General features: G+C 34.8%; 2 protein-coding genes across 8 annotated transcripts in view; one reads left to right on the forward strand and one right to left on the reverse strand.

Annotated features, from left to right (window-relative positions):
* Positions 1 to 16451, reverse strand: part of bach2a (BTB and CNC homology 1, basic leucine zipper transcription factor 2a) — a 29149-nt gene extending 12698 nt beyond the window's left edge. Inside the window, exons 1-3 of one of the 5 annotated variants that reach the window (XM_051868592.1) lie at positions 16178 to 16451; positions 2772 to 2835; positions 375 to 470 (exon numbers count right to left, since the gene is read on the reverse strand). The gene's annotated coding sequence lies outside the window, so the exon portion shown is untranslated. Of the gene's footprint in view, positions 1 to 374; positions 471 to 2771; positions 2840 to 16177 lie in introns of all 5 variants that reach the window. The other 4 variants (XM_051868591.1, XM_051868593.1, XM_051868594.1 and 1 more) reach the window with 4 other exon arrangements.
* Positions 16452 to 16906: 455 nt separating this feature from the next.
* Positions 16907 to 25312, forward strand: manea (mannosidase, endo-alpha). Of its 3 annotated transcripts, none has more exons than XM_051868631.1 (5): positions 16907 to 17183; positions 20872 to 21489; positions 21575 to 21684; positions 21772 to 21848; positions 24131 to 25312. In XM_051868631.1, the coding sequence occupies exons 2-5, from the start codon at positions 20988 to 20990 to the stop codon at positions 24765 to 24767; spliced, it is 1326 nt and encodes a 441-aa protein (XP_051724591.1). In that variant the 5' UTR covers positions 16907 to 17183; positions 20872 to 20987; the 3' UTR covers positions 24768 to 25312. The 3 variants fall into 3 exon arrangements, with proteins under 3 accessions (XP_051724591.1, XP_051724590.1, XP_051724592.1); XM_051868630.1 differs by lacking the exon at positions 16907 to 17183 and adding an exon at positions 20044 to 20184; XM_051868632.1 differs by lacking the exon at positions 16907 to 17183 and adding an exon at positions 20096 to 20204.
* The last annotated feature ends 25 nt before the right edge of the window (positions 25313 to 25337 follow it).

Below are 25337 nucleotides of genomic sequence, written 5' to 3' on the forward strand. Positions count from 1 at the left end.
CAACAACATGTCCATGTTTATTTGATAAACAGTCATAAGTGGGAATATTTACAGTCAGCCTGTTATTATTGCAAAATAAACCTCTTGAGGATGATAGAAGACCTGATCCAGATTTATTTAGTGATTCTACAACACTAGATATGGTTTCTCTCTGTTACCCCACTTTATTTAGTTCATTCCTAGAGGTATTGAAAAGTTGAAAGGAGGAACTAGGAAGGGGGATATTCCAATTATTTTGAACCAGTCTAGTGAAGATGAGCTGTTGAATCGCAATTGCTCACTCTAACACACAGAATACATCACAACACATTTCTCAGCATCAGCTCGTGAATCATTAACACGTTTCCCAATAAATCACATACAGAGACACTCACACTGACAGAGAAATGTCTGATAGCAGCTGTCATTCGCTTGCTTTGCCCACACTAATGAGATATCACCACCATGTCAATTCATTCAGAGATGTCGCTCTGAAAAGCAAAAATACCATGCAAATAAACACAGGGAATTACAGCATGTTTCATCATCGACACTGATGCATGACTATGTCAGACAACCATGACCATAATGCAGATGAGCGTCTTCACAATGGAGCTCAAACTATGGTGTACTGTGAGTGCTACACGAACAGTACAATGAAATATGTTATCAAAAGACAAATTACTCTGAGAAAAGTGATACACTGAAAACTCATTCAAGTGCAAAACTGGTCGCTGTGGAAACAGATCGTTGTGGTCTCTACTACAGAGCCTATTCTGTTTCTATTCCTCCAGGACTGAATGGAAATATAATTAGAAAGCATTTTTTAAAATGTCCACGATGTTGACCAGCCTTGCAGTCTCCCTAATTTATTAAGCCCCTAATTCCCCGACCTAGATCCACTGCCAAAACCAATATGGCTTTATAATAAGGAGTAATAATTTCTTTGATGGAAAAGAGACTGTAATGAGCATTTAGATAAAATGTAAATCTAAAATGTATAAATCTGAATAATTAAGCTTAATTTATTGAAATTTACAGCACAATTATTTTCAAAAACCACACTCTAAAAAATATAGGGTTAAAAACAACCCAAGTTGGGTTGAAAATGGACAAACCCAGCAACTGGGTTGTTTTAACCCAGCCAATGGGTTGTTTTAGCCCAGCAGTTGGGTTAAATGTTTGCCCAACCTGCTGGGTAGTTTTATTTAACTCAACTATTGTTTAAAAATTACTGTATTGCTTGCTTAAAAAAACCCAAAGTATGTTGGAAATTAACATTTATTAATATGTTTAATAAATAGATGTTCACCTTTTTGATTATTATTGTTGCCTCTAGTAATTGTGTGTCTGATTTTTAATTTCCAACCTATTTTGGGTTCATTTTAAGCTAGCCATATAGTCATTTTTAAACAATAGTTGGGTTAAATAAAACTGCCCGCACATTGGTCAAACATTTAACCGAACCACTGGGTTTTTCCATTTTCAACCCAACTTGGGTTGTTTTTAACCCAGCATTTGTACATTTTACATTTTCTGAAGAAAACGTGAGTGGTGTAAAACATGCCACCACAATGTTAGTGAGTTATGGACGTTTTTAAGCACATTGCTATGTTGTTTCTACTTTATCTAAAAAATGCTGGGTTAAAAACAACCCAAGTTGGGTTGAAAGTGGACAAACTCAGCGATTAGGGCGCTTTAACACAGTGGTTGGGATCAAAAGAATATGAGCCTATTTTAAGCAAGCAATACAGTAATTTTTAAACAATAGTTGAGTTAAATAAAACTACTCAGCACTCTAAAAAAATGCTGGGTTAAAAACAGCCCAAATTGGGTTAAAAATAGCCCAAATTGGGTTAAAAATGGACAAACCTAGCGGTTGGGTTAAATGTTTACCTAACTTGCTGGACAGTTTGATTTAATTCAAATATTGTTTAAAAATTACTATATGGCTGGCTTAAAATTAACCCAAAACAGAAAATTAAACTTAAAAAAAAAATCATTTATTAAACATATTAATAAATGTTAATTTTCAAAATACTTTGGGTTCATTTTAAGCAAGCAATACAGTCATTTTTAAACAATAGTTGAGTTAAATAAAACTAACCAGCAGGTTGGGCAAACATTTAACCCAACCGCTGGGTTAAAACAACCCAGTTGCTGGGTTTGTCCATTTTCAACCCAACTTGGGTTGTTTTTAACCTAGCATTTTTTAAAGTAAGGTTAGGCAAACATTTAACCCAATTGTTGGGTTTGTCCATTTTCAACCCAGCATTTTTTAGAGTGTAGGGTGTTCTGGGTGGTTGCTTATTGGTTCACTTCAAAAGAACCCATCCACAAGTCTCTCTGTTATTCTGGTCCATATAGCTATGGCTCAGATTCCTATACTCAGCATAAGTTTATGGAAATGTTTTAATCGCCCTAGAGACCGATTAAGTCCAATTACTCAGAAAAGTATCAGCAGACCTCTCATCAGCAAGCTGCATGACTTGAGGCATCATTCCATAGCACAAATAGAACAGGCAATGGTTTAATACTTAAGGTTTGTTCAGTGTGCTTTAGTGTTTCCAATTTAAACTAAACAAAAATTAAGTTCAAGAAAAGAAGTCCATTGGATCCCACATGTAAAAACATTAAATAATTGATTACACAGCACAAATGCGGTGACCCCATTTTCCCCACAATCACCAAGACATTAATTAAAAAGTACATATAATTCAAGGCCTCCTTCTTCAGGGGGTAATATGGCCGTTATGACCACCAAGAGAAGCCTGGCCTAATTTCATACTGACCTGATTACAGCGGCTCTTCTTTCAGTTCCAACCATCGAAGAGCTTTCTGAGAATAACAAGAGAGCTGTCTTGTAAAAAAAAAAGAAAAAAAAAAAAGCTTAAACGAGATGGTGAGATGGTTTAACATGTGAAAAAAAGAGAAACGTTCAGTAAATAACTTTAATATAATTTAAATGTTCTTTAGAAACAATTATTGGATAAGGATTTTGCCCCCCAAAATCATTTATAGCGATTGCGATTGCAAATTATTACCATTTGCATTTCAGCTAATAGTCTTTGGATATATGGATGGAGATTTTTACTCTACCCATTAAATACATCAAACAATATATAAATATAGTACTATTTAAAATATAATTATACACAAATTTGTAAAGTACCTACCACCTTTTAGTTAACCAGTACACTGTATCTCATCTTTAGAGAGCTGTCATTGACCTACACATGAACTCTACGCCCGTCTGATGCTCTCGCTCTGAGAACAGTTGATGAATACTTGAGCATATCCTCGTAAAATATATAGGCTAACCGCTATCTGCAGATTCCATGAGCTCATGGTTTCTGTTGCAGGACGTGGCAGAAGCAGAGATCCAGTGCTGCCTGCTGGCTGATGCTTTTAAGCCCACAGGTCAGGAGAGAAACCACACAGAACCAAACAAAATGACACAACACACCTCAGATAAGAGCTCATCTTGGGGGATTTTCCGGCAGGAAATTCAACAATGACATCATTAGTTTCAACAATGGACTATTGTGCTCAAAATAAGGTTAGCTGTCTCTTTTTCAGAGGGTCACTCTCATATTCACAAGCCAGTATAAAGGACGCGAACAAATGGTGTTTGAAAAAAATAGATCTTATTGAAAAATGCAAGCTATTTTTGATACTCCATGGGAAATGTCCCACAATGCATTCACGATTGCCTTCACATCTACCCTGCTTCAGTTCCCGATACAAGTTGGACACAAAATGCCAATGAAAAGTCCTTATTATGGTCAATCTGGAGTAAATGCACTTGTGCCAGTTCACGTACTAGGCCTATTTAAATTAAATACAGTTATGCAAAATATAGTTGTTCATTAAAAGACAATCAGGTGTTAGCTTAACAGCTGAAATATCACTCCTCAAGTCAATCAGGGCATTCCTAAGAAGGCTTTTCAGTGTAAAGATAGGGGGTGACTCCATGCTAGAGTATTTTGGGCACTGGTTGCTGAAACAGAGCTTGAATGAATCATGGTTTCCCAGACTGAAGTGAGAAGTGACTCATAACTGTCTTTAATATGGGCAGAGACAACCGTGACACAAAAACACAGCAAGCAGGCTATAAATATACAGAAGCTCACAGTTAGGTGGATAAACATACTTCAGTACAAGCAGTACATAATACAATAAGCAGATGGTCAGGATCTAGGCATTAAAACATATTATTTTAAACTAAATTAATGAGTCACAAGAGACATTACAATAAATTTACCATAAATAAGGGGTGTTAGGCACACAGACTAACAGTTTACAATGGCTTCAAATGTGATACAGTCATACAATTAAAACAGAGAGTCAGAACTAATTAGAAAGCTAGAAAGAAATATACCATATATTTAAGAGCTAAGTCAGTTTTCAATATCTATTTATTTGCTGTTCGATGGCATAAAACAGTTATTTTAATCCCATCACTTCAACCAAACCACCATCCTATGGTATCCTATAATAAAAACTCCAGTTAAAATAATTAATTTACTTAAAGTACAGTATATGTTCAAAGAGTTTTTTTTTTTTTTAAAATGTTTTCATAAAAAGAAGTATGCTCATTAATGCTGCATTTATTTACAGTAAAAACAGTAAATTGTAATAATATTTCACAATATTAACCTGTTTTACGTTTTATTTAAAATGTATTTCTTATTATCATCAAAACAGTTGTGCTGCTCGATATTTTTGTGGAAATCCTGATCAAATTTTTTCAGGATTTTTGTGATAAAATAGAAAGTTAAAAAGAACAGCATTTATTTGAAATAGAAATCTTTTGTAGCATTATGTGTTTAGTGTAACTTTTCATCAATTTAGTGATAAAAAAGTATTAATACACTGTAAAAAATAATTGTTGGTTTAACTTAAAAAAAAAAAGTTACCTGGTTGCCTTAAAATTTTGAGTTAATTGAAATTAAAAAATTTAGTTAATACAATGAAGGCGATTGGTTTAATCAACAGAAACTCAAAATATTATGTTATCTGAACCACACTAATTATCCAAATTGATTTGACAAAAGAAAAAATGTCGTGATAAATCATGAAAATAATTTTTTGTGTACTTTGCTGAATACAAGTTAAATTTTTTTTAAACCTTTTTAAAATTTTACTGACCCCGAACTTTTGAATGTTTAAAAAATTGTCACACTTCTATAAAAAAAATTGAGCGACAAGGAAAAGTTGAATCAATTTATTCAATGAGACAGTTTAAACAGCTTTTATGTAATGAATCAAAGTTAGCTAAAATTACATTTTTGCAATTCAAGTTTAAATCAGTTTAAAAGACACTACTAAAGGCACACTGTGTAGTTTTAGACCTCACTAGAGGTCGCCTATTCAAAACAAAGGCGTAGCTAGATGACGAGTTTTAGTGCGGATTCTTGGGAGATTTCGTCTTCACCTCACAGCCGATGGAAAAGAATTGGGACGGGGCTCGGGCAGAAATCATGTTCATGGATGAGATTATTAACGTTACTGTAGTATGAAGCAGAGCAGGGCCGAGTGTTGTGAGAGCTGAATCGCTGGAGCGATTGTGTGGGGTAAAGCAGTGCTCTTTACATTTGAGTGTGTTGAAAATGATTTTATACCGTTACTCTCAGCGGCTGCTATGAGACACTTGCTGCACACTGCAGTAAGCTAGATCGATATTAGTCATGGTAAAACATGGTACTCGCTGTAAATCAAGAAAGAGAGATTCAAACAATAAGAACGATTGATAACAATGATTAGTTTTCTATCTATAAATGTATCCAAACAGTTGTTCCCTATCTAATAAAACATAATATATTAAGCGTCTCTGGTGTTTCCATGGTTTATACAAAATAAAACCGGAAATCGAGGGTAACGCAGGTATGATGTCATTGATGACGCACTGACACGGTCTGTGTCCTATGTAAAGATTACATATTTCTCTGAATTTAAACATTCTTGGAAACATGGGATAATGTAAGTTCTGGGATAAACTGGGATAATGTAAGTACACAAGTCAACAAAATATATTACCCTGTTCTAGCGGTTTTTAGATATTTTAATACAAAAATCTTACATACTGTGCCTTTAAAACATCTCGTCGTACACTCCCATACACACAAATCGAGACATTGTGAAAATAATCTAATGACACGTTCCTTAGCAAACTTGGTAACACTTTACAATAAGTTCCCATTACTAAACTTTAGTTAATGCATTAACTAACATTAACTATCAATGAGCAATACATTTATTACAGTATTTATTGATCTTTGTTAAAGGGTTAGTTCACCCAAAAATGAAAATTCTGTCATTAATTACTCACGCTCATGCCGTTCCAGACCCGTAAGACCTTCGTTGATCTTCGGAACGCAAATTGAGATATTTTTGTTTAAATCCGATGGCTCCGTGAGGCCTACATAGGGAGCAATGACATTTCCTCTCTCAAGATCCATAAAGGTACTAAAAACATATTTAAATCAGTTCATGTGAGTACAGTGGTTCAATATTAATATTATAAAGCGACGAGAATATTTTTGGTGCGCCAAAAAAAACAAAATAACGACTTATTTAGTGATGGCCGATTTTAAAACACTGCTTCAGGAAGCTTCGGAGCGTAATGAATCAGCGTGTCGAATCATGATTCGGATCGCGTGTCAAACCGTCAAACCGTATCTTAATTTTTGTTCCGAAGATCAACGAAGGTCTTACGGGTGTAAAACGGCACGAGGGTGAGTAATTAATGACAGAATTTTCATTTTTGGGTGAACTAACCCTTTAACTTTAGTTAATACAACTGCAACTGTTCAATGTTAGATCATTCATGTTAGCTTCAAAACATAATATTAACATATACAACTTTTGATTTGAATAATGTATAAGTAAACGTTAAAATTAACAAGGTTAATATATGCTTTAGAAGTATTTTTCTTTATTAGTTCATGTTTACTAATGTAGGTAACTATTAGTGTTAACAAATGGACTTATTGTAAAGTGTTACTGGAAACTTAATTGCAAAACACACAAAAAGACATCAAATACACTGCACTATTGACAATGTGGCTTAATTTTCAGCTACTTAAGTGAAGAGATTAAGAAAGCAGATCTTTTTTTTCTTGTTTCCTATTGGAGCTTATCTACACTATGAGCAATGCTTGACAACACAACAAAACTAGAACACTCCCGATATAATCAACACAGCTGCCTAGACTGTGGTTTTGCAGTTTGACTTCACACGACTTGATTGTAACTGGAGCATGCTAGTTTTGTCACGTCATGTCACTCGCATGTAGTGTAGATGGGATGTCAGCATGACCATGTCCTGGACATCCTTTCTAAACAGATGGTAATTGAGGCCAGCATGGGAGGCAGTAACCATCTGAGGGTGACTGATGGTTCAGCCAGCAGGTTGCACCTGATTTGCTCACTACAGTAAAATATCATACATTTCACACAAGTATCACACAAGTACTGTGGGTTCAAATAGCTCAGGAGACATTATTAACAATCAACTAGGAAACACTGAAAAGCTTTGAAGATTTAATTCTGCTGTCATCTCACAAACCCATCATGAAACATCAAAAAGAAGGAATGCAAAAAAAAAAGAAAAAAAAAAGGCAAATGCTGAAAGGTTTAAGAGCTCATTAAAATTGCCTCATGCTCTACAAATTTGACGAGGAACATAAACACACATTTGAAGACAGTTTACTACTTTTTATCCATGTAAGACAACCTAGACATTTGCAAAGGCATGTCAAAACAAGAAACTTTTAAGACACGTTCAAAAAAAAAAAAAAAAAAAGTTTTTGTGATAAAATCTGTTTCTGTACTAATTAATATGGAAGCTTGTTTCTGCCACTGAATACAAAATAAAAAGGTAATTGTGACTTTTTTTCCTCACAATTGTGAGCTTAGCCTACATCTGGCAATTTAAAAAAAAATTCAGAATTGCGAGATATAAACGCAATTGCAAGTTATAAAGTCCAATTCTGAGGAAAACAAGACTGATTTTTTTCCTCAGAATTGGACTTTATAACTCGCAATTGCATGTTTATATCTCACAATTCTGAGAAAAGAAGTCCGAATAGCAAGATATAAACTTGCAACAATAAACAATAAACAATTGCGAGAAAAAAAAGTTAGAATTGTGAGAAAAAAAGTAAAAATTGCGAGATGTAAACTTGCAATTGTGAGAAAAAAGTCAGAATTGTGAGATATAAACTCGCAATTGTAAGACAAAAAGTCTGAATTGTGAAATATTTACGATTAAGAGAAAAAAACTCAGAATTGTGAGAAAAAGGGTCAAAATTACGAGATGTAAACTTGCAATTGTGAGAAAAGAAGTCAGAATTGTGAGATATAAACTCGCAATTGTAAGACAAAAAGTCTGAATTGTGAAATATTTACGATTAAGAGAAAAAAACTCAGAATTGTGAGAAAAAGGGTCAAAATTACGAGATGTAAACTTGCAATTGTGAGAAAAGAAGTCAGAATTGTGAGATGTAAACTCGCAATTACGAGAAAAAAGACAGAATTGTGAGAAAAAAGTCAGAATTGTAAGATGTAAACTCGCAATTGCAAAACAAAAAGAATTGCGAAATATTTACGATTGTGAGAAAAGAAGTCAGAATTGCAAGATATAAATTCGCAATTGCCAAACAAAAAGTCAGATTAAAAAAGATGCAATTATCTTTTACATTTTATTATTCCGTAGTGGAAACAAGCTTCCATAAATTTATGACATGTGACAAGGCAAAAAGGTTTGCATGAATGATACCATGAACCATGTTAAGTATAGTGTCCTTAAATGTACTGACTTTTGATTGATTTCCTTTTTTGTACTGTCATGCTTTGGTCACTAATTCGGCAAAACTACTAGATTAATTAAAGCCTTAATTAATGAGTAATTCTGGTATAATTTCAATTTCTGCGTCCATGTTTCCAGGACTCAATTGTGCTCCTTAAACTGCTGAAAGCAATATTACAATGACATTTAGAATCATCGCCCTGAAGTTGAGCTGAAGTTCACTGTTGTCATTTCAATAGATCTTTCCTAAAAAAAGCACACGTATATCAATCCACTGGGAATGACCTTTCTTTCCTGTCACTCCATTTTCTAGGATGTCGTCTTCTCCTCTCTTATTTCAGCTGAACCACTGACATCACATCTCGCCTGAGGTGTGTTTCCTCTGTCTGAAGCGAGAGTATAACTGGACCACTCAAGCCAGTCAAAGCGAAAGATAACAACAAAAGAGGTAACAAAATTCAGTGAAATCTAGGATATTCATGATCAAATTACACATTATGAAATGGATAGTTCCCATCCTGGAAGCTGATTTTTCCAATACAGCTGCACATTGTGCTTAATGTCATTTAGCCGTGACTACATTCAAAATACAGTATAGCATCTTGTACCTTAACTGAAGTACTATAAAAACTAGTAAGAACGACATGAACCGCACATGTCATAAAGAGCACAACCAAAGAGTTTATCAGGTTAAGTGCAACCCACATGTCATACTCAAAACCATGCGTGTTTACTGCTTACTACGCAGCTGGTTTCCTGCATTCATATTCAGCTGTGTTACTTTAACCTAAGTCAGCTGATGACCTACTTCAAACAGAGGATAAGAGTCACAACTCCTCTTTCATCTGTCTGTCAAAGCGGAAGATTCCGGTAAAATACGCAAAAAAAAAAACAAAAACCGCAGCAGTAAGCATCGTGACACTTATATTCAAAAGAATAATAGAGATGAGATGGGGGTGTAGCTGGAGATTTGTGCTTGCTACTTCAGCATGAATGCATCTTGAGGCTATACATTTGGATTTGCAGACTGAAACTGCAATGGCTGAGATATGCATAATTTCATAAAATGCATGGTAACACAAAGAACCGTTTTGGGAATCTTTTGTCAAATATGCAAAAACATTTGTAAAGAAACATTAGTCTAGCGACTATTATTCTGCACCACTAAAATGTCACTATTGCACCATGTTGAGAATAAATTATGGATTTGAATATACTCCATTCCATTATATCATTCAATATTAAATATAAAGTATTTATATAATAGGTTGCAAGTGAACACATGTATGTTTTGTATCATTTAAATATCCAGTTTGTCAAGTGTTTTTTTTTTTTGTATTTTATTTTTTTTTTCAGACAAATGTAACAAATATTATACATTTTTCTATATAACTAACCCCTCCCCCACCCCAATAGCCAAAAGCCACAATAAATATATATATTTTTTAATATTTGTTTACTGTTTTTTTTTTTTTTATTTGCTTTTTATTTTCAAAGGCAAAATGCAACAAATGTTATACATTTTTCCTACATTACTAACCCCCCTCACACCACTCCAACATATCAAACACCGCCATTAAGTAATAAATAACACTTTTTTTTTTTTTTTTTTTAAAGGGGACCTGTTACGCCCCTTTTCACAAGATGTAAAATAATAAGTCTCTGGTGTCCCCAGAATGTGTATGTGAAGTTTCAGCTCAAAATGCCCCACAGATCATTTATTATAGCTTGTCAAATTTGTCCCCTATTTGGGTGTGAGCAAAAACTCGCTGTTTTTGTGTGTGTCCCTTTAAATGCAAATTAACTGCTGCTCCCGGCCGCCTTTCCAGAAGAGGGCAGAGCTTTAACAGCTTGCGCTTCGGTTGCTCAACAACAAAACTGGAGAATCTCACGCAGCCAAAATGACGAATGTCAGTTACGGTGTTCAGCCTTACCTGTTCGAACCGGAGTCGGACACTGATGGAGAAACTCAGGAAGAAGTTACAACTTATAGAATGCAAGTGGACATTTCTGAATGGTTAGTGGATATATTAATGTATCTGTTGTGGAGTGAATTTGATTCAACTCATCAAGCAGCATGCTCCGTCATGTTAAGGTACTGAAATTTGTCACCGATTAATTTAATGTGAATTGGTACCTGGTAGTACTGACGTAATTTGGTCGGCGCCCTTAAAAGTACCGAGTTCGGTATCCATCCCTAGTGCTACCTACTGTTTCAATAGGAGGCAGCAAATTCTGAGTGGGTAGCAAAAACCATCACACCGGTGTAAAATGATTTGCGCAAATATACAACACTTAACCTACTTTCTTTGGTACATTTCCTTCATAAATGAAATTCAACCACGGTGTCCTCAGTGGCTCAGATGCCAGGAATCTATGGAGACTCCTATGCTCATTGGTACATCCAATATCATAACAATCAAACCAATCATTTTTGGTGCAGACTTTGTACATCTTCAGCTGCTACAGCGAGTAAACAGAAATAGTGGACTGCTGCGGCTTTCTCAGGGCGGTGTCTGTGGTAATTGGACAAATTGTCACCAGTCATGGGCGGGGCTTCCCTACTCTTACGTATGAGTAGGGGGAAATCTAGAACCGCACGTTTGGAGAGACTGTTCATGATTTATGGGGATTATATAAAAAGGAGTGGATGGATTTTCATCATCATAAACTGGTTGTTTACACACACTGTGGACACACATCTGTGTACAAACACCTTATAAAAGTGAATTTTGCATAATAGGTCCCCTTTAAGTTTTTGGCGGAATCCTCCGAACTGAGCTTTGAATATGGAAGAGTGACATTTTGGTGGTTCAGTATCGTTATTACAACAACATTTCCCATATTAGACCATCCTGTGTAATTTAAATAACTAAGGAAATCTTCACCACTAAGGAAATCTCTTAATGGCCCCATTAGCTGTGTTTATATTCTCTTGGATTGAGTCAATTTCTCAGACTAACACTGCTCTAGCTGTCCAACAGGAAGTGAATCAGTACTCAATGGGTTCATCAAGTCCACACAGTTAATAAATGACAGCTGTGGCCAAGTGCATTCCAGCTCTGTTTCTTTCACCCTTTGGTCCTTAAGAGCATTAGAGGCATTAGTATTATCATATCATGACCAGGCACTTCATTATTAGCTGTGAACTGCTTTAATCGCAATATGTTTGAGTACAGAAGGGGCATACAAATGATTTAGCAATATTGTGGTGAAAAACGATACACGCAGTCAGCCAAACTGAAACTGAATGAGCAAGAACACAACTATGAACACATCATTCAGTGATTTGACAGTGCAGAGATTGAATAAAATTGACATGCACACACAGTAGTGCAGTCCTTGGGCTTTTTGTGTTTGTTAATATTAGTGTTTGCCAAAGAAACACTATTATTAATGCTCATACTTATGCTTATATACCTTATGCTACAGATATTAATTATACCACAAATCATGATTGAGGAAAGGTGCACTATTTCTTTTCAAAGCGATCAAACAAAATGGGCTAAAACTTCCCATTGACTTGCATTGAATTGGGCCAGAAACCCACCATCTAACAACCACTCAGAAACCCATGCAGCCCCATACAATGCACAAAAAACACTGAGAACACCTTATAACTGTATAGAGAGTCATTTTGGGTATGATTATTTCTTCTAAAAACTAAATATGTTGCATCTGAGATGCTGATCTGTGTACAGTGCAGCTTTTACATTGAGAAATATGTCACCTTCCACTGCTGAACACTATAAATGTCATGTATAGGGTGACTCAAGCATTTCATGACACAGAACTGGAGTTCTGTTTGCTTTATGAAACCATTACAGAAGCAGTCTGTAATAGTTTGAAGAAACATCAATTAATGAAGAAACATCTGTTATGTTGCAAACACAAGCAGAAGACAAATAGCATCTGTTTCTCAACCGGTGATAAGTGACAAACCCACAACTGCTGACAAAACAGGTGCTTTCATCAGAAGAACAAACCACTGTTACATGACTAAGGAGAGGTTTCTGCACAGTCAACAGTGAAGATGAGCCATTGATTAGGCTGTGGCTATTGATTTCATCTGTCTGATACTTCTTATGAAGACTGCATATGGGAATTGCAAAGGCTTTGGAGGAAAAAAGAAAAAAAAAAAATTCAAGAAGAACACTAAAACAGATTCAAGTCCTATAAGCCAGATCTTTACTGTCAGCTCTGAACATCAGTAATTGGTACTGAAGAGTAGTTGAATCTCATTATCACATTAAGACCAAGAATGCTTATGATATTACCACACTAAGGTCACAGCTCTAAATAAAGATGTGTCAGAGAGATAAAGCTTCCCTATGCAAATCGAAGTTAAAAGGTAAAGGTGGTTAATCCATAAATAAACCTGAATACTTCTAGAATATGATGGAAATTTCCACAACAAACACAGGAAATCAGCTAGTTTCTTTGCTTCACCACAAAGACCTGTGAACATCTCATCTAACAGGATGTAAACCACAAACACATCCACCCATAACTGTATCTCATACACTCCCTGCTTAATCAAAAACACATCAAATCTAGGTCTATGTGGTGCAACGCAATTGGTTTCATAAATAGTTACGAAATAGATATGATAAAGATGATATTTCAGAAGAGATTCTGTAGCATATGGGTATTAAAACTAGCACAGTTCAAGAAAGCAACACAAGCTTGTTTTGGCAGGCTGACAGTAAAGATTCACAAAACCACCAACCAATGCCCTCTCACACTCTCGCAACATAGTGATGCAATTCCTCAATTTTTTTTTTATGTGTGTTTTACATCCCCACATAAAAAAATAAATAAAAAAAAATTATATATATAAGAAACTTTAAGAAACAATAAAGTCTATTATTTCTTGATTTACTTTTGCATTTTAACAATGCCTTGGTTATCAGTTGATGATCTTTACTAGCTTTACTTCCCCCAAAGTCATTACTAGACATGTGCCGATATTCGGTAATGCGATATATCAATTAATAAAATTTTTATAATGCATTTAAGAATACTTTCCCCATCAACTGTATAAAATATTCTGATTATTTGTTCAGTAAAACTTTGAGACATACGGCTTCATTAGTTACCATGTTAATTCATTATTACCAAACTGACAATGAAAAATACTTATAAAGCATTAATTATTCTTAGTTAATGTTGATTTCTTACTGTTTAATAACATTACTAAAATCAAAAGAACTTATTTAATGGACCTGAGATAAAATTTCTTAACCTTAACAAAAAATAATACTTTCTGTAACAAATGTAGCTATTTCTCAATCTTAGTTAATGCATTAAATAATGAGACCTTATTGTAAAGTGTTACCTGTTGTTCTTTATAGCCTAATTCTTTTGCACTTTAATCTGTTTTAAAATTTTACTTTATATATTTTTGGTGTATTGTATTTAAACATTCAGAGTTCTTTTTGTTATAACAAAAAGAGTTCTTAAACTTATACTATATCGTATACTTTGACAACACTTTTTTTGCAACTTATTTCAATACCGTGATAATACCGTATACCGTGATAAAAGCTTCAGCAATTAATCGCAACATGATTATGCCTAGTCATCACACCTCTATTTAAAGACATGACAATTTCTAGATAATTTCATGGTTAAAGAAACATCAGCATTAGTGCACTTTAAATACAGCACATATTCAGACCTATAAAGTCAGAATGGAGTAACTACACCAGCACTGAGTTCAAAAAAAGCTGCATTTTGATTTACTTGATATCAAATATTCAAACTGTTTTCTCTAAATTTGAGCATAAGTAACAGTTTATGATTTCAGTCAGCTTTTATACATATAGTATCTATTATAGTTTTTATTTATATTTTGAATGAGTTTGTATTTTTATATATTCTGTTGTCATAGGGTGACCAGACGTCCCGTTTTTCCCGGGACAGTCCCGTATTTCAGCTGTATTTTTAGTGTCCCGACTTATTAGAAAAAAATCATGTTTTGTCCCGTATTTCATCTTTCCTAAAATTTCGTTACAACTGGGTGATCATAGAACGAGTCAGAACACCCCAATCAATTCGTCGGAGAACAAAATTACCATCCAATCACAATTCGTTATCGATTAACTTGAAGTTAGTGAAGGCGGGATAGGCGGAATCGCGCTAAATGACACACACCAGACTGTATTTTTTTTCAAAAACAAAAAATGTTTCCAGACTTTAAGATGGTAAAAACAAAGTGGTATGTATTTTTTATTTTTTTATTTTAAAGAGACAATTACACTTTTCACGCAAAATATTGACCCAAAAGAAAAGAAAAGAAAAAAAAAAAACATCCAATTTAATGAAATTCAAACATTTTTAAGAATGTCTCACCATTTTCAAACGCGCTCTCTCTCTTTTCATGCGCGCGATCCCAGTTCTCAGACAGTGCGCGATCAGTTCTCCTCGCGCCTGAATGTTCAAATGCACACAGTTGTCAAAATGTCCATCGGAGAATCTCACGTAAATACAGTCGGTTATGGCTTAAGAGGACGTAATCAGGTGGGTGAAAACCGGATATGTGTCAGTATATGGAATTAGGGTCTTAAAGGGACAGTAGCCTAATTAAACATTTGTCTGACATTAATGTTAATCAGACAACAAAAGAGGTTAAATAAATGTATACATGGTAAATAAACTTACTGTATCTAAAAAACAAGTTTATTTTGTTATATTCGTATTTGTCATATTGTTTATAATTTGTTTGTAAATGTCTTACATATTACATATATATATATATTGCCCACCCCTTGCTCACCTGTCCCGTATTCCACCGTGAGAAATCTGGTCACCCTATGTTGTCATTGTATATAATGTTTTTGTATTTTTTTTATTTTTATTTTTTTATAATTTTTTTAAATGTCTATATAGTTTTAACTTCAGTTTTAGTACATCAAGTTAAAGTCTTGCCTTGGAAACTAGCTGAAATAAAAAATAAAAAATTTTTTTTTAATTTCAGTCAGCGTTTATATTAAGTAAGGAAATGGTATGGTTTTAGTTAACTATAACCCTGTGATGAGCACAACATTTTGCCTTTGATTTAGATAGATAGATAGACAGATAACACAAAATGCATTAAATGTGGTCTTGCTGAATCACTGTTTCCTATTGTCTCAGTCAGAGTGCAGTCGGTCCAACCCATAATTGTACCTGCCATCTACTAGTGACTAAATGCAGCACGAACCTCCAGACCTAAAAATGTCAGTGCAGCCCCTCTGACTGACTGTATCCGAAAACGTTGACGTAAGCTTTCTCTCTGTGCTGAGACATTGCCTCTTCTGGTACCGCAATCAACTTACTCCTATCGACAAGACGCTCACACCCAAACAGACATAAACTGCAACGAGCAGACAGTACCACACTTACCTAAACTTTCACTCGTTCCTGCACGAAGATATTCTGCAAGACGCTTTCACATGGTCTCTTTCTTCGCGCTTCGTTAACAGCTGGAGGAGCGTGCACGGCGATTCGTTTCTTTGAAGCAGGAGGAATGATGTGTTCGGTCTCCGTCTGTGTTGGATTACATTCGAGACCGCGTGCTTTTGCTTTGCTCTTTGCTGATTGTGGCATTTCCAGCACGCGCCTCCTCTAAATTGCTACATTGTTGACATTGGGGCGATGACGTCATGGCGATGCGCCCATAGTAGAGATAAAATAGCACGAGCCATTCAGTGTTTCTACAATTTGTGAATCTAGCTAACATCTTCACACCTGTAAATTAATCACCTTCTGAAGTGCTACATAGTGAGGATAGGTGTATAACGCATTTTGCGTGCTAATGATTTCACAGATAATGGGATTTTGACACCTTATACATGCAGCATTGACTCGAAGAAACCCTCTAGATCTACATTGCGACTTCTTTTTAAAACAAATAATATTTTATAACTTATTGTTTATTACATTATAATAATAACAACTAATTTTTAATTATTCATCACAATTGATTAACTAATAATTATTATTTTATTATTATTTTCCTTATTTTAATTATTTATTTTATTTTATTTTTTATTTTAAAATTCATGTCATTCATTTAAATCCTTTTTGCTGGACCACATGCACTCACTGAAACAATGAGAATAACACTGAGTAATAAATGTATTGTCTAAAAACCTATTTTTGTAAGTTCCCAAAACCATGAATTGCTTTTTATTTAAATCACGGTTTTTCAAAAAAAAAAAAAAAAAAAAAAAAAAAAAAATCAAGAAGGTAAAATTGACCGTTCACAAAGACCCGCCCCCTTTAGTTACTGTTGTTATGTCCGACAAGCCATGCCGCCCTCTCGCCACACATCATGTTCTCACGCAGTGAAATAATGCATCGCGGAGCAAAGAGGACACTGACAACGCGTCGACAGACAAAACAGCAGGTTACTTTTGATATGAAACAAAGCCTCAAATTTCAAATTTTGTCATTTTTAAAGAAATTTAAACAATAAATACCGTTTTGTGGTTTAATGTGTCGTGACAGATCGCTGTAGCGCCTCAGTTCAGGCGGTTCGTGAACCGATAATCTCTTCCTACTTGTTCATTTATAGCATCAAATAAACGTGAATGAACATCATAAGGAATGTTGTTTCAATCGCGGAAAGACGTCAGTACACGCCACTTTTCAAGTTCAAGTCCACCGAGTTTAATCTTCTAACTCCTGACTGCTTTGTCGGACAAAATGGCGGATTCGGCGTTATGATTGGTTAGATCGCCTGTCAATCAAACTCCTGGCGAAGGGTCAATTGTAACAGTATCCTATGAATATCAAAAATGGCAACCACAGTTCAGGTTATTCATACTTTAAAAATAGATTCAGTTTTATAGTGGTTGTATTTAGATTTGAGCAAGGCCAGAGTAAGCATAACAGCACTTAATCTCACTGTACCCCAAAGGAGCTGGCAAGCAATTACATGAATTATCAGGTTGTTGCAGACGGCTCTTGCTTCTCCTTTGATTCTGATCCAAACGAGCTATAATTTCACTGTTAGGTTCAAAAATAACTGTGACAGATTCTCAAAGGCGCAGAGTGGCACTGACATCAAAGTCCTCTTTATCGCAGAAAATGAAGACCTTAAGATGCGAAAAATGCCTCAGCTCTGCATCCATCCTTACAAAGCATCAGTGGAACCTGTCAGTGTGTGTATGGTGCGCGTGGGAAATGATTGCTTTCTAGCTTTGTTTGAGTCACTGAAGTCATTTCAAACACCAGGGATTGATTGTGATTTCTACAGCAGCTCGGTATTGATGTTAGAGTGTATATATATTTATACAACATTTTTTTCTGGTTCTTGAATATGATTGGCTGGGAGCCGTGCGATATTCTAGTGATAACGGCACTCTTTTCACCATTTGTTTCACTCCACTTGAAGCGACTGTGGTGGCCGAGCAAATCCACCGTATGTATTACAAATACTACACTTGTACCACGAACTGTAGTTTTAAGAGTTTTTTTTAGGCGAGAATGTAGTTGTTTAGACCTGAAATATGTGACTCATATTTAACCATAGCACCTATTTTACAATTTGTTTAGACGTTTTTGGAGATACGAGCTCCAGGCCGTCAGCGGCCGTTCAGGGGTCGTGTACCCGCCGAGAACAGCTTCATCTTGGCCAGTGCTTCGGGGATTTGCCGCTGACTCTTATAGTGGTTAAACATGAGACACCAATTCATTTTTGGTACATAAAACAGGCAATCTTTGGTCTTATTAATCTATTACTTGATCCTGAGCAAATCGAATTGAGCTATGTTAAATTTAATAATTTGATATTAAGGCTATATTTAACTTACATCCTGTATATTTAAATATTGTTGTTCAATAAATAGCATATATATCATTTGTGATTAAAATATCCTAAAATGTAATAAATGTATATATTTTATAAAATCATATATTAACATAGTGCAAAATGGTATTAAAATTATGTGTTATGAGAAAGAATGTCTGGAAAAATGAATTTCATTAATGTCATTCGGAGTAACCAATATAAAGGGACCATTTTGGATCAAGTCATATGGTCAGTATCATGTGACAGGATGTGACATCGTTCAGACACCTGCAAAGGACCACATGGTCGTGAAGCAAAGTAATAACTCTCTCTTAACTATGTGAAAAATTCATGTTTTCACTTGCTCATATCCAAAACATCAGGTCATTCGGGACAACAACTATAAAACATGGAAAATGTTGTAATTAGTGCTGTCAAAAGATTAATCGTGATTAATCGCATCCAAAATAATAATATATGTGTGTGTACTGTGTACAATTATTGTGTATATATAAATACACTTCAAAATTAATTATATCTCCATTTTTTTTAATACTTTTAAAAACCTTATTTGTCAATGACCCATATATATATATATATATATATATATATATATATATATATATATATATATATATATATATAATCTACATCCAATAACTAGATTTAAAAATGTAAATTGTGTGTGAATTGATTGTGCCTTTAATTTGAGGTGCAGACCCAGAACTTTATCTTTTTAATTGCTAGCCAAATTTTATTTTATTGATGCAATCTTGTGAAAATTCATAATGTATTTGCACATTATGATGTATGTGTACATTATGAACAATCAACGTTCAAGCAAACATTCAGATAACTGAACAAACATGTAACAATGCTTAATGCAGCCTAGTTGTTACTCCAACCTACACACTTTATTTTAATGCAAACAGTGCCCCCTCGTGGCTACGATTGAAAATGTGATTAGCTCGAAATTTTAAACCAAAATATCAAACTGGCCGAAGTTTAATTAATTAATTAATTAATAATAATAATAAAACTTCTATTTAGGGCTAAAACCTCAACACTCTATTACTATATTAAATTTTTATACCCTATTATTCAGTACGTGGCATATTATATTTAAGTTGCCAAAGGACATTTCGCACATTTTCATTTTGTTGTCATGGAAAATGCAAAACACAGCAGAGGAAAGGAAATTTGAACTTTCCAAAGTGAAACAGACAACGAGTAAATGAGACGACTGATTACTATCAACCGCCGCCTGACAGCTGCCATAGCAATCCGGGTTGATTTTCACTGCTCTCCAGCCAACGAATTTACGAATGCTACTATGGAAAAGGCTTAGCTCATGAATATTAATCAGGCTTCGTGATTGGCCCTTTGCCAGGGAACATAAACGCTAGCTAATTAATATTCAGCAGTTAAGCCTTCTCCATAGTAGGAGTCATAAATTCGCCTCCCGTCCAGTAGATTGCAGTAAAACTCATGTATATCTAAAACTGCCGAATAAACAGGACAGAAGAAAACACTGTTCGCTGATACTTCCGTATTAGATTAAAGTGTTAGATATTTTCTGTACACAAGGTTTGTCACTTGATGTCTGTCAAGAGAGGTATGACGCTGCATAACAATGTGTGTTTCAGTCTCAGTTACACGTTTCAGTGTTAAATAACTGCACCATGTATCTGTTTTCTATTATATTTTGTGTTCACCCTTAGTGTTCATTTTATGTCTAAAAATGTGAATGCTTTGTAACAAAAAATTATCGATTTTTTTTTATCATGGAAACCGTGTTATGTTGATTATTTTGATAGGTTAACCAATTAAATGCAATAATATCCATGCATTCATTCATTTATTTGTTATTTTGAATGTTAAAAAAGATTCTAACCATTTAAAAGCAATAATGTCCATGCATTTTTAGCATACTAATATTGCCTGTAGTATGTTTAAATGAATAAAGTGATTTTCACACATGTTGTTCCCTCAAATCAATGTGGGAATGACCTATACATTGAATACATATCTTACTGCATGTATACTCTGTATAAAACAGAGCATAGGTTAAAAAGTTAATGATTTGTAAAATCAAAGTAAGTTGTGCAATTTAAGTGTACAAGATGCCTTGACATGACCTATTGCCTTTTTACAGACTGTTTCATTTAAACATGTTTATTTATTAGTAGTAGTAATATAATAATTTTATTTGTTTATTTATAATTATTTAACTCTCTAAATAAATAAAAATTACCTATTTATTTAATGGATTTATTTATTTAATTCAATTTTATTTTTCCAGCTTTTCCAGCAGAAGCCTAAAGATGAAGAAGGAACCTTGAGAGCTTTTTTAACATATTTGTTCCACCAATGACTAAACATCTTCGGTGGAATGGACTTTAACTGTCCTCCAGGGTAATGGCACGGTTTAGGCGGAACTCATGTTGTGCACTTATCGCTTTAGCTTTGGTTGTGTTTATTATAACAGTCATCTTAAAGTCTCTGAGCCCTGAGGATAACAATTTTGGCAGTCAGTTTGCATTTAGACTTATTGAACCTCCAAGAGAAATGGAAAAAGATACCAAGGTTGTTGTATCCGCTAAACCTGTGCAGATGATACAGGCAGAGAAAGCTGATAGCCTGAAGAACAAAATGCAAGATTTCCCTGAACCAAATTACAATGTGCACGCTTTCTACTATGTGTGGTATGGGAACCCTCAGTTTGATGGAAAGTATGTTCATTGGAATCATCAACTCTTACCTCACTGGGACACCAAAGTGGCCTCAGGTTATCCCACAGGACAACACCAGCCTCCCGATGACATCGGGGCAAATTTCTACCCTGCACTGGGTCCATACAGCTCCAGAGATCCATCAGTTTTAGAGGAACACATGCGACAGCTCCGAACAGCTGCTGTTGGTGAGAAGCCTCTTTGAAGCACATATTATGATTACTTATTAATAGTTTCTCCATCCATCTACTGAATAAGCTTTGATTACTTCAGGTGTTCTAGCAGTTTCGTGGTATCCACGTAGTATGAAGGACGACAATGGTGAAGAAATTGATAACTTGCTGCCTTTGATTCTGGATGCAGCTGACCAATATCAGTTGAAGGTGCTGTAGATACAGATGAATCTTTGAAATTCATAGTCTTGCTTTTGCTTTTGTGTCTCATGCATTTTTTTTTTTTGTCCCCAACAGGTTGTTTTTCATATTGAACCATACAAAGGACGAGATGATGTGAATATGCGTGAAAATATTAAATATATTACAGAGAGGTACGTTTGATGTCTTTCATACAGCTCTCGCTATTCATTTACTTAAAGGGTTAGTTCACCCAAAAATGAAATTTCTGTCATTTATTACTCACCCTCATGTAGTTCCACACCCGTAAGACTTTTATTCATCTTCAGAATACAAATGAAGATATTTTTGATGAAATCTGAGAGATTTCTGTCCCTCCATATGCGAGTAAAAGCCTAAATTAAATCTTTTCATCATAAAAAGCAATCGAGTCTCTTCAGAAAATTTGGACTAAACCAGATAATTCATATGGATTAGTTTTACAATCTCATTTATGAACTTTTTGAAGCATCAAAGTGTCAGTTGAGAAGCTGTCTGTGGAGGGGAAAAAAAGCTCTCAGATTTCATCAAAAATATCTTAATTTGTGTTTTGAAGATGAACAAAAGTCTAAAGGGTTTGGAGCGACATGAGGGTGAGTAATTAATGACAGAATTTTCATTTTTGGGTGAACTAACCCTTTAAAAATCAAAAGAAATAACACTTATAATTTCTTAACAGTAGTTAAATTTATAGAGTGACCGCTTACAGTGGTGTTCCGGAAGTAAAAACTTCATTCATTTTTTCCATAAGGAAATTGATTTTGAATGATAACTTATAAACCTGTAAAGACAGACCTGCTGTGAGCTACGAGGCTGTTAATACATGGTGTTTGCTTCTCCTGAAGCCGTCAGCCTGCATTATTTCAGCTTATTTTTAAAATAATGTTCAACAGTGGAATTCCTGGTGAAAACTGCCCACAGAAAATTACACCAATCAAAGAGTTGAAAAAAGCTTCATGCTCCAAAATAGCTCTTGAGCTCCGCCCACTCCCATGAAGCACTGCGGTTGATGTAATCGAGTCTATCTCTCCAAGCTCTCAAAATACTGAAATAATGAATACTTGTGTGTGTATATATATATATATATATATATTATTGTTTTTATACATATAATCAACATTTCTAAATGTTTTTTTATTTTTCTCCATCGTTTTTAATTCGATTCTGCTGTTCGCAATGCTTCATGGGATTGTAAGTTCTTTCCCTCACTAAAACCATTACATACACAGTCTTGTACCTTTTGTCTTTTTGTCTGATTTTCAAAACCTTTTTTGCTTCAAATCAAAGTTTGTAATGTTGTGATTCACCTCGTAGCTGATTGGCTTGGTTCAGGGCTTAGAACTCTTTAAAGGGTTAGTTCACCCAAAAATTTAAATTCTGTCATTAATTACTCACCCTCATGTTGTTCAACACACGTAAGACTTTGGAACACAAATTAAGATATTTTTGATGAAATACAATGGCTCAGTGAGGCCTCTTTTGCCAGCAAGACAATTAACACTTTCAATGCCCAGAAAGCTACTAAAGACATATTTAAAACAGTTCATGTGACTACAGTGGTTCAACCTTAATGTTATGAAGCGACGAGAATACTTTTTGTGTGCCAAAAAACGAAATAACGACTTTATTCAACAATATCTAGTGATGGCCGATTTCAAAACACCGCTTCATGAAGCTTCGAAGCTTTACGAATCTTTTGTTTCGAATCAGTGGTTCGGAGCGTGTATCAAACTGCCAAAGTCATGTTATTTCAGTAAACGAGGCTTCGTTACGTCATAAGTGTTTCGAAATTTCAGTGGTTCACCACTTGGGGGTGTGACTTTGGCCGTTTGATACACGATCCGAACCACTGATTCAAAACAAAAGATTTGTAAAGCTTCGAAGCTTCATGAAGCAGTGTTTTAAAATCGAAAAATATCTTAATTTGAGTTCCGAAGATGAACGAAGGTCTTACGGTGTGGAACAACATGAAGGTGAGTAATTAATGACAGAATTTTCATTTTTGGGTGAACTAACCCTTTAACAAAGACTTTTTTTCAAAATCCCTATGGGAAAAATGAATTAAAAAAATACTTCCAGAACCAGCGCAGCTGAAAAAAGGGGCATGCGCTAATGCCCTCTATAGCAAACCACAACCATTCAATGACCAAACAATTCCCGATGGACAAAATCAAGTCCCACTGCACAATTTCTCTTGTTCAAGAAGCCGTTTCACTCGGATATACATCACATTAAGGAAGAAAAGGCTATCACAACTTCCATTTCATGCCGACTTTAAAGTAGAAAGATTGTATTTGCTATTTTTTCCATAAGAAAAGCAGTTATATTAATCTCTAATTATTCTGTAGTTATTCTAAATAATCTGTAATTATTCTCAGTAATAAATGATCAATGTACAGATTTGTGTTTAATAACACTTATATATTGCATTTTACAGGTATGGAAACCATCCTGCTTTTTATAGATACAAAACAAGCACTGGCAAATTTCTTCCACTGTATTATATATATGACTCCTACTTACAAACTCCAGATGTTTGGGCACAACTGCTTAAGCCGAATGGTTTATCGACCATCAGGGACACACCGTATGATGGCATCTTCATTGCTCTTCTTGTGGAAGAAAAGCATAAGAAGGACATACAGGCTGCTGGATTTGATGGACTCTACACCTATTTTGCGACCAATGGCTTTACGTATGGTTCCTCACATCACAACTGGAGATCCATCAAAACCTTCTGTGGTTATAATGACTTGGTATTCATTCCAAGTATTGGACCAGGTTATATCGACACTAGCATTAGGCCTTGGAACTCCCAGAATACAAGGAACCGCATTAATGGGAAGTATTACGAGAATGCTTTTAATGCGGCCGTGGAGGCTAGGCCACAGATCATCTCGATAACTTCATTCAATGAATGGCATGAAGGAACGCAAATCGAAAAGGCAGTCCCCAAGACATGGGGTAAAACTGTGTATCTTGACTACCTTCCTCATAAACCTACAGTTTATTTAGAGTTAACGCAAAAATGGGCTAGAAAATTCAGCGAGGAGCAGAAGAAATGGCTGGAGTAAAGAGGAGTTATTGACTTCATAGTTAATCCTGAAAAAGCAATATTGCCCCTAAGTAGTGCTTACTAAGGCCATGGTTTGTTTAATTTCGTTCTGTTTGAGTTGTGTGCAGTTTGTTTTACTTACATGTTTTTTACCACTCTATATGACAACTTGACTGATTAAACTCATCAATTATTAATGCTAAATTGCAATCAGAGATGTTCCACCTGGAAGCTGTACATAAAATAACAGTCCTACTTTATACTAGATGTTTTTTAACTATTCTGTACTTAGCTTAAAATTTAAATGGGTTACATTTATTTTGAAATATGCATTTTAAACTGGCATTCTGTAAAAAGTCTTTCAAGATTCACATATGATATTCATGAACATTACAAATAAGTGCACTTTGTCACATGCTTTAAATTTTAATGTAAGTGCATAACATTAAACACCTAATATAAAGTGTGACAAATAATTCCCTGTGATGGTCATGGCATAATTAATTTATTATTAACTATATTAATGGGAGTTATTAAATGAACAATAAATTATTTAAAATAAAATCATTGTGTTGCATATTTTCGTATA

This window comes from Ctenopharyngodon idella, chromosome 17, assembly GCF_019924925.1.
Source record: "Ctenopharyngodon idella isolate HZGC_01 chromosome 17, HZGC01, whole genome shotgun sequence".
Classification (NCBI taxonomy): Eukaryota; Metazoa; Chordata; class Actinopteri; order Cypriniformes; family Xenocyprididae; genus Ctenopharyngodon; species Ctenopharyngodon idella.

Bases quoted from the DNA above. Each gene is read 5' to 3' on its own strand.
- manea (XM_051868631.1), top strand. From the start codon at position 20,988: ATGGCACGGTTTAGGCGGAACTCATGTTGTGCACTTATCGCTTTAGCT. The intron at 21,685-21,771 runs GTGCTGTAGATA...TGTCCCCAACAG, and splicing joins CTGACCAATATCAGTTGAAG to GTTGTTTTTCATATTGAACC. The intron at 21,849-24,130 runs GTACGTTTGATG...TGCATTTTACAG, and splicing joins ATTAAATATATTACAGAGAG to GTATGGAAACCATCCTGCTT.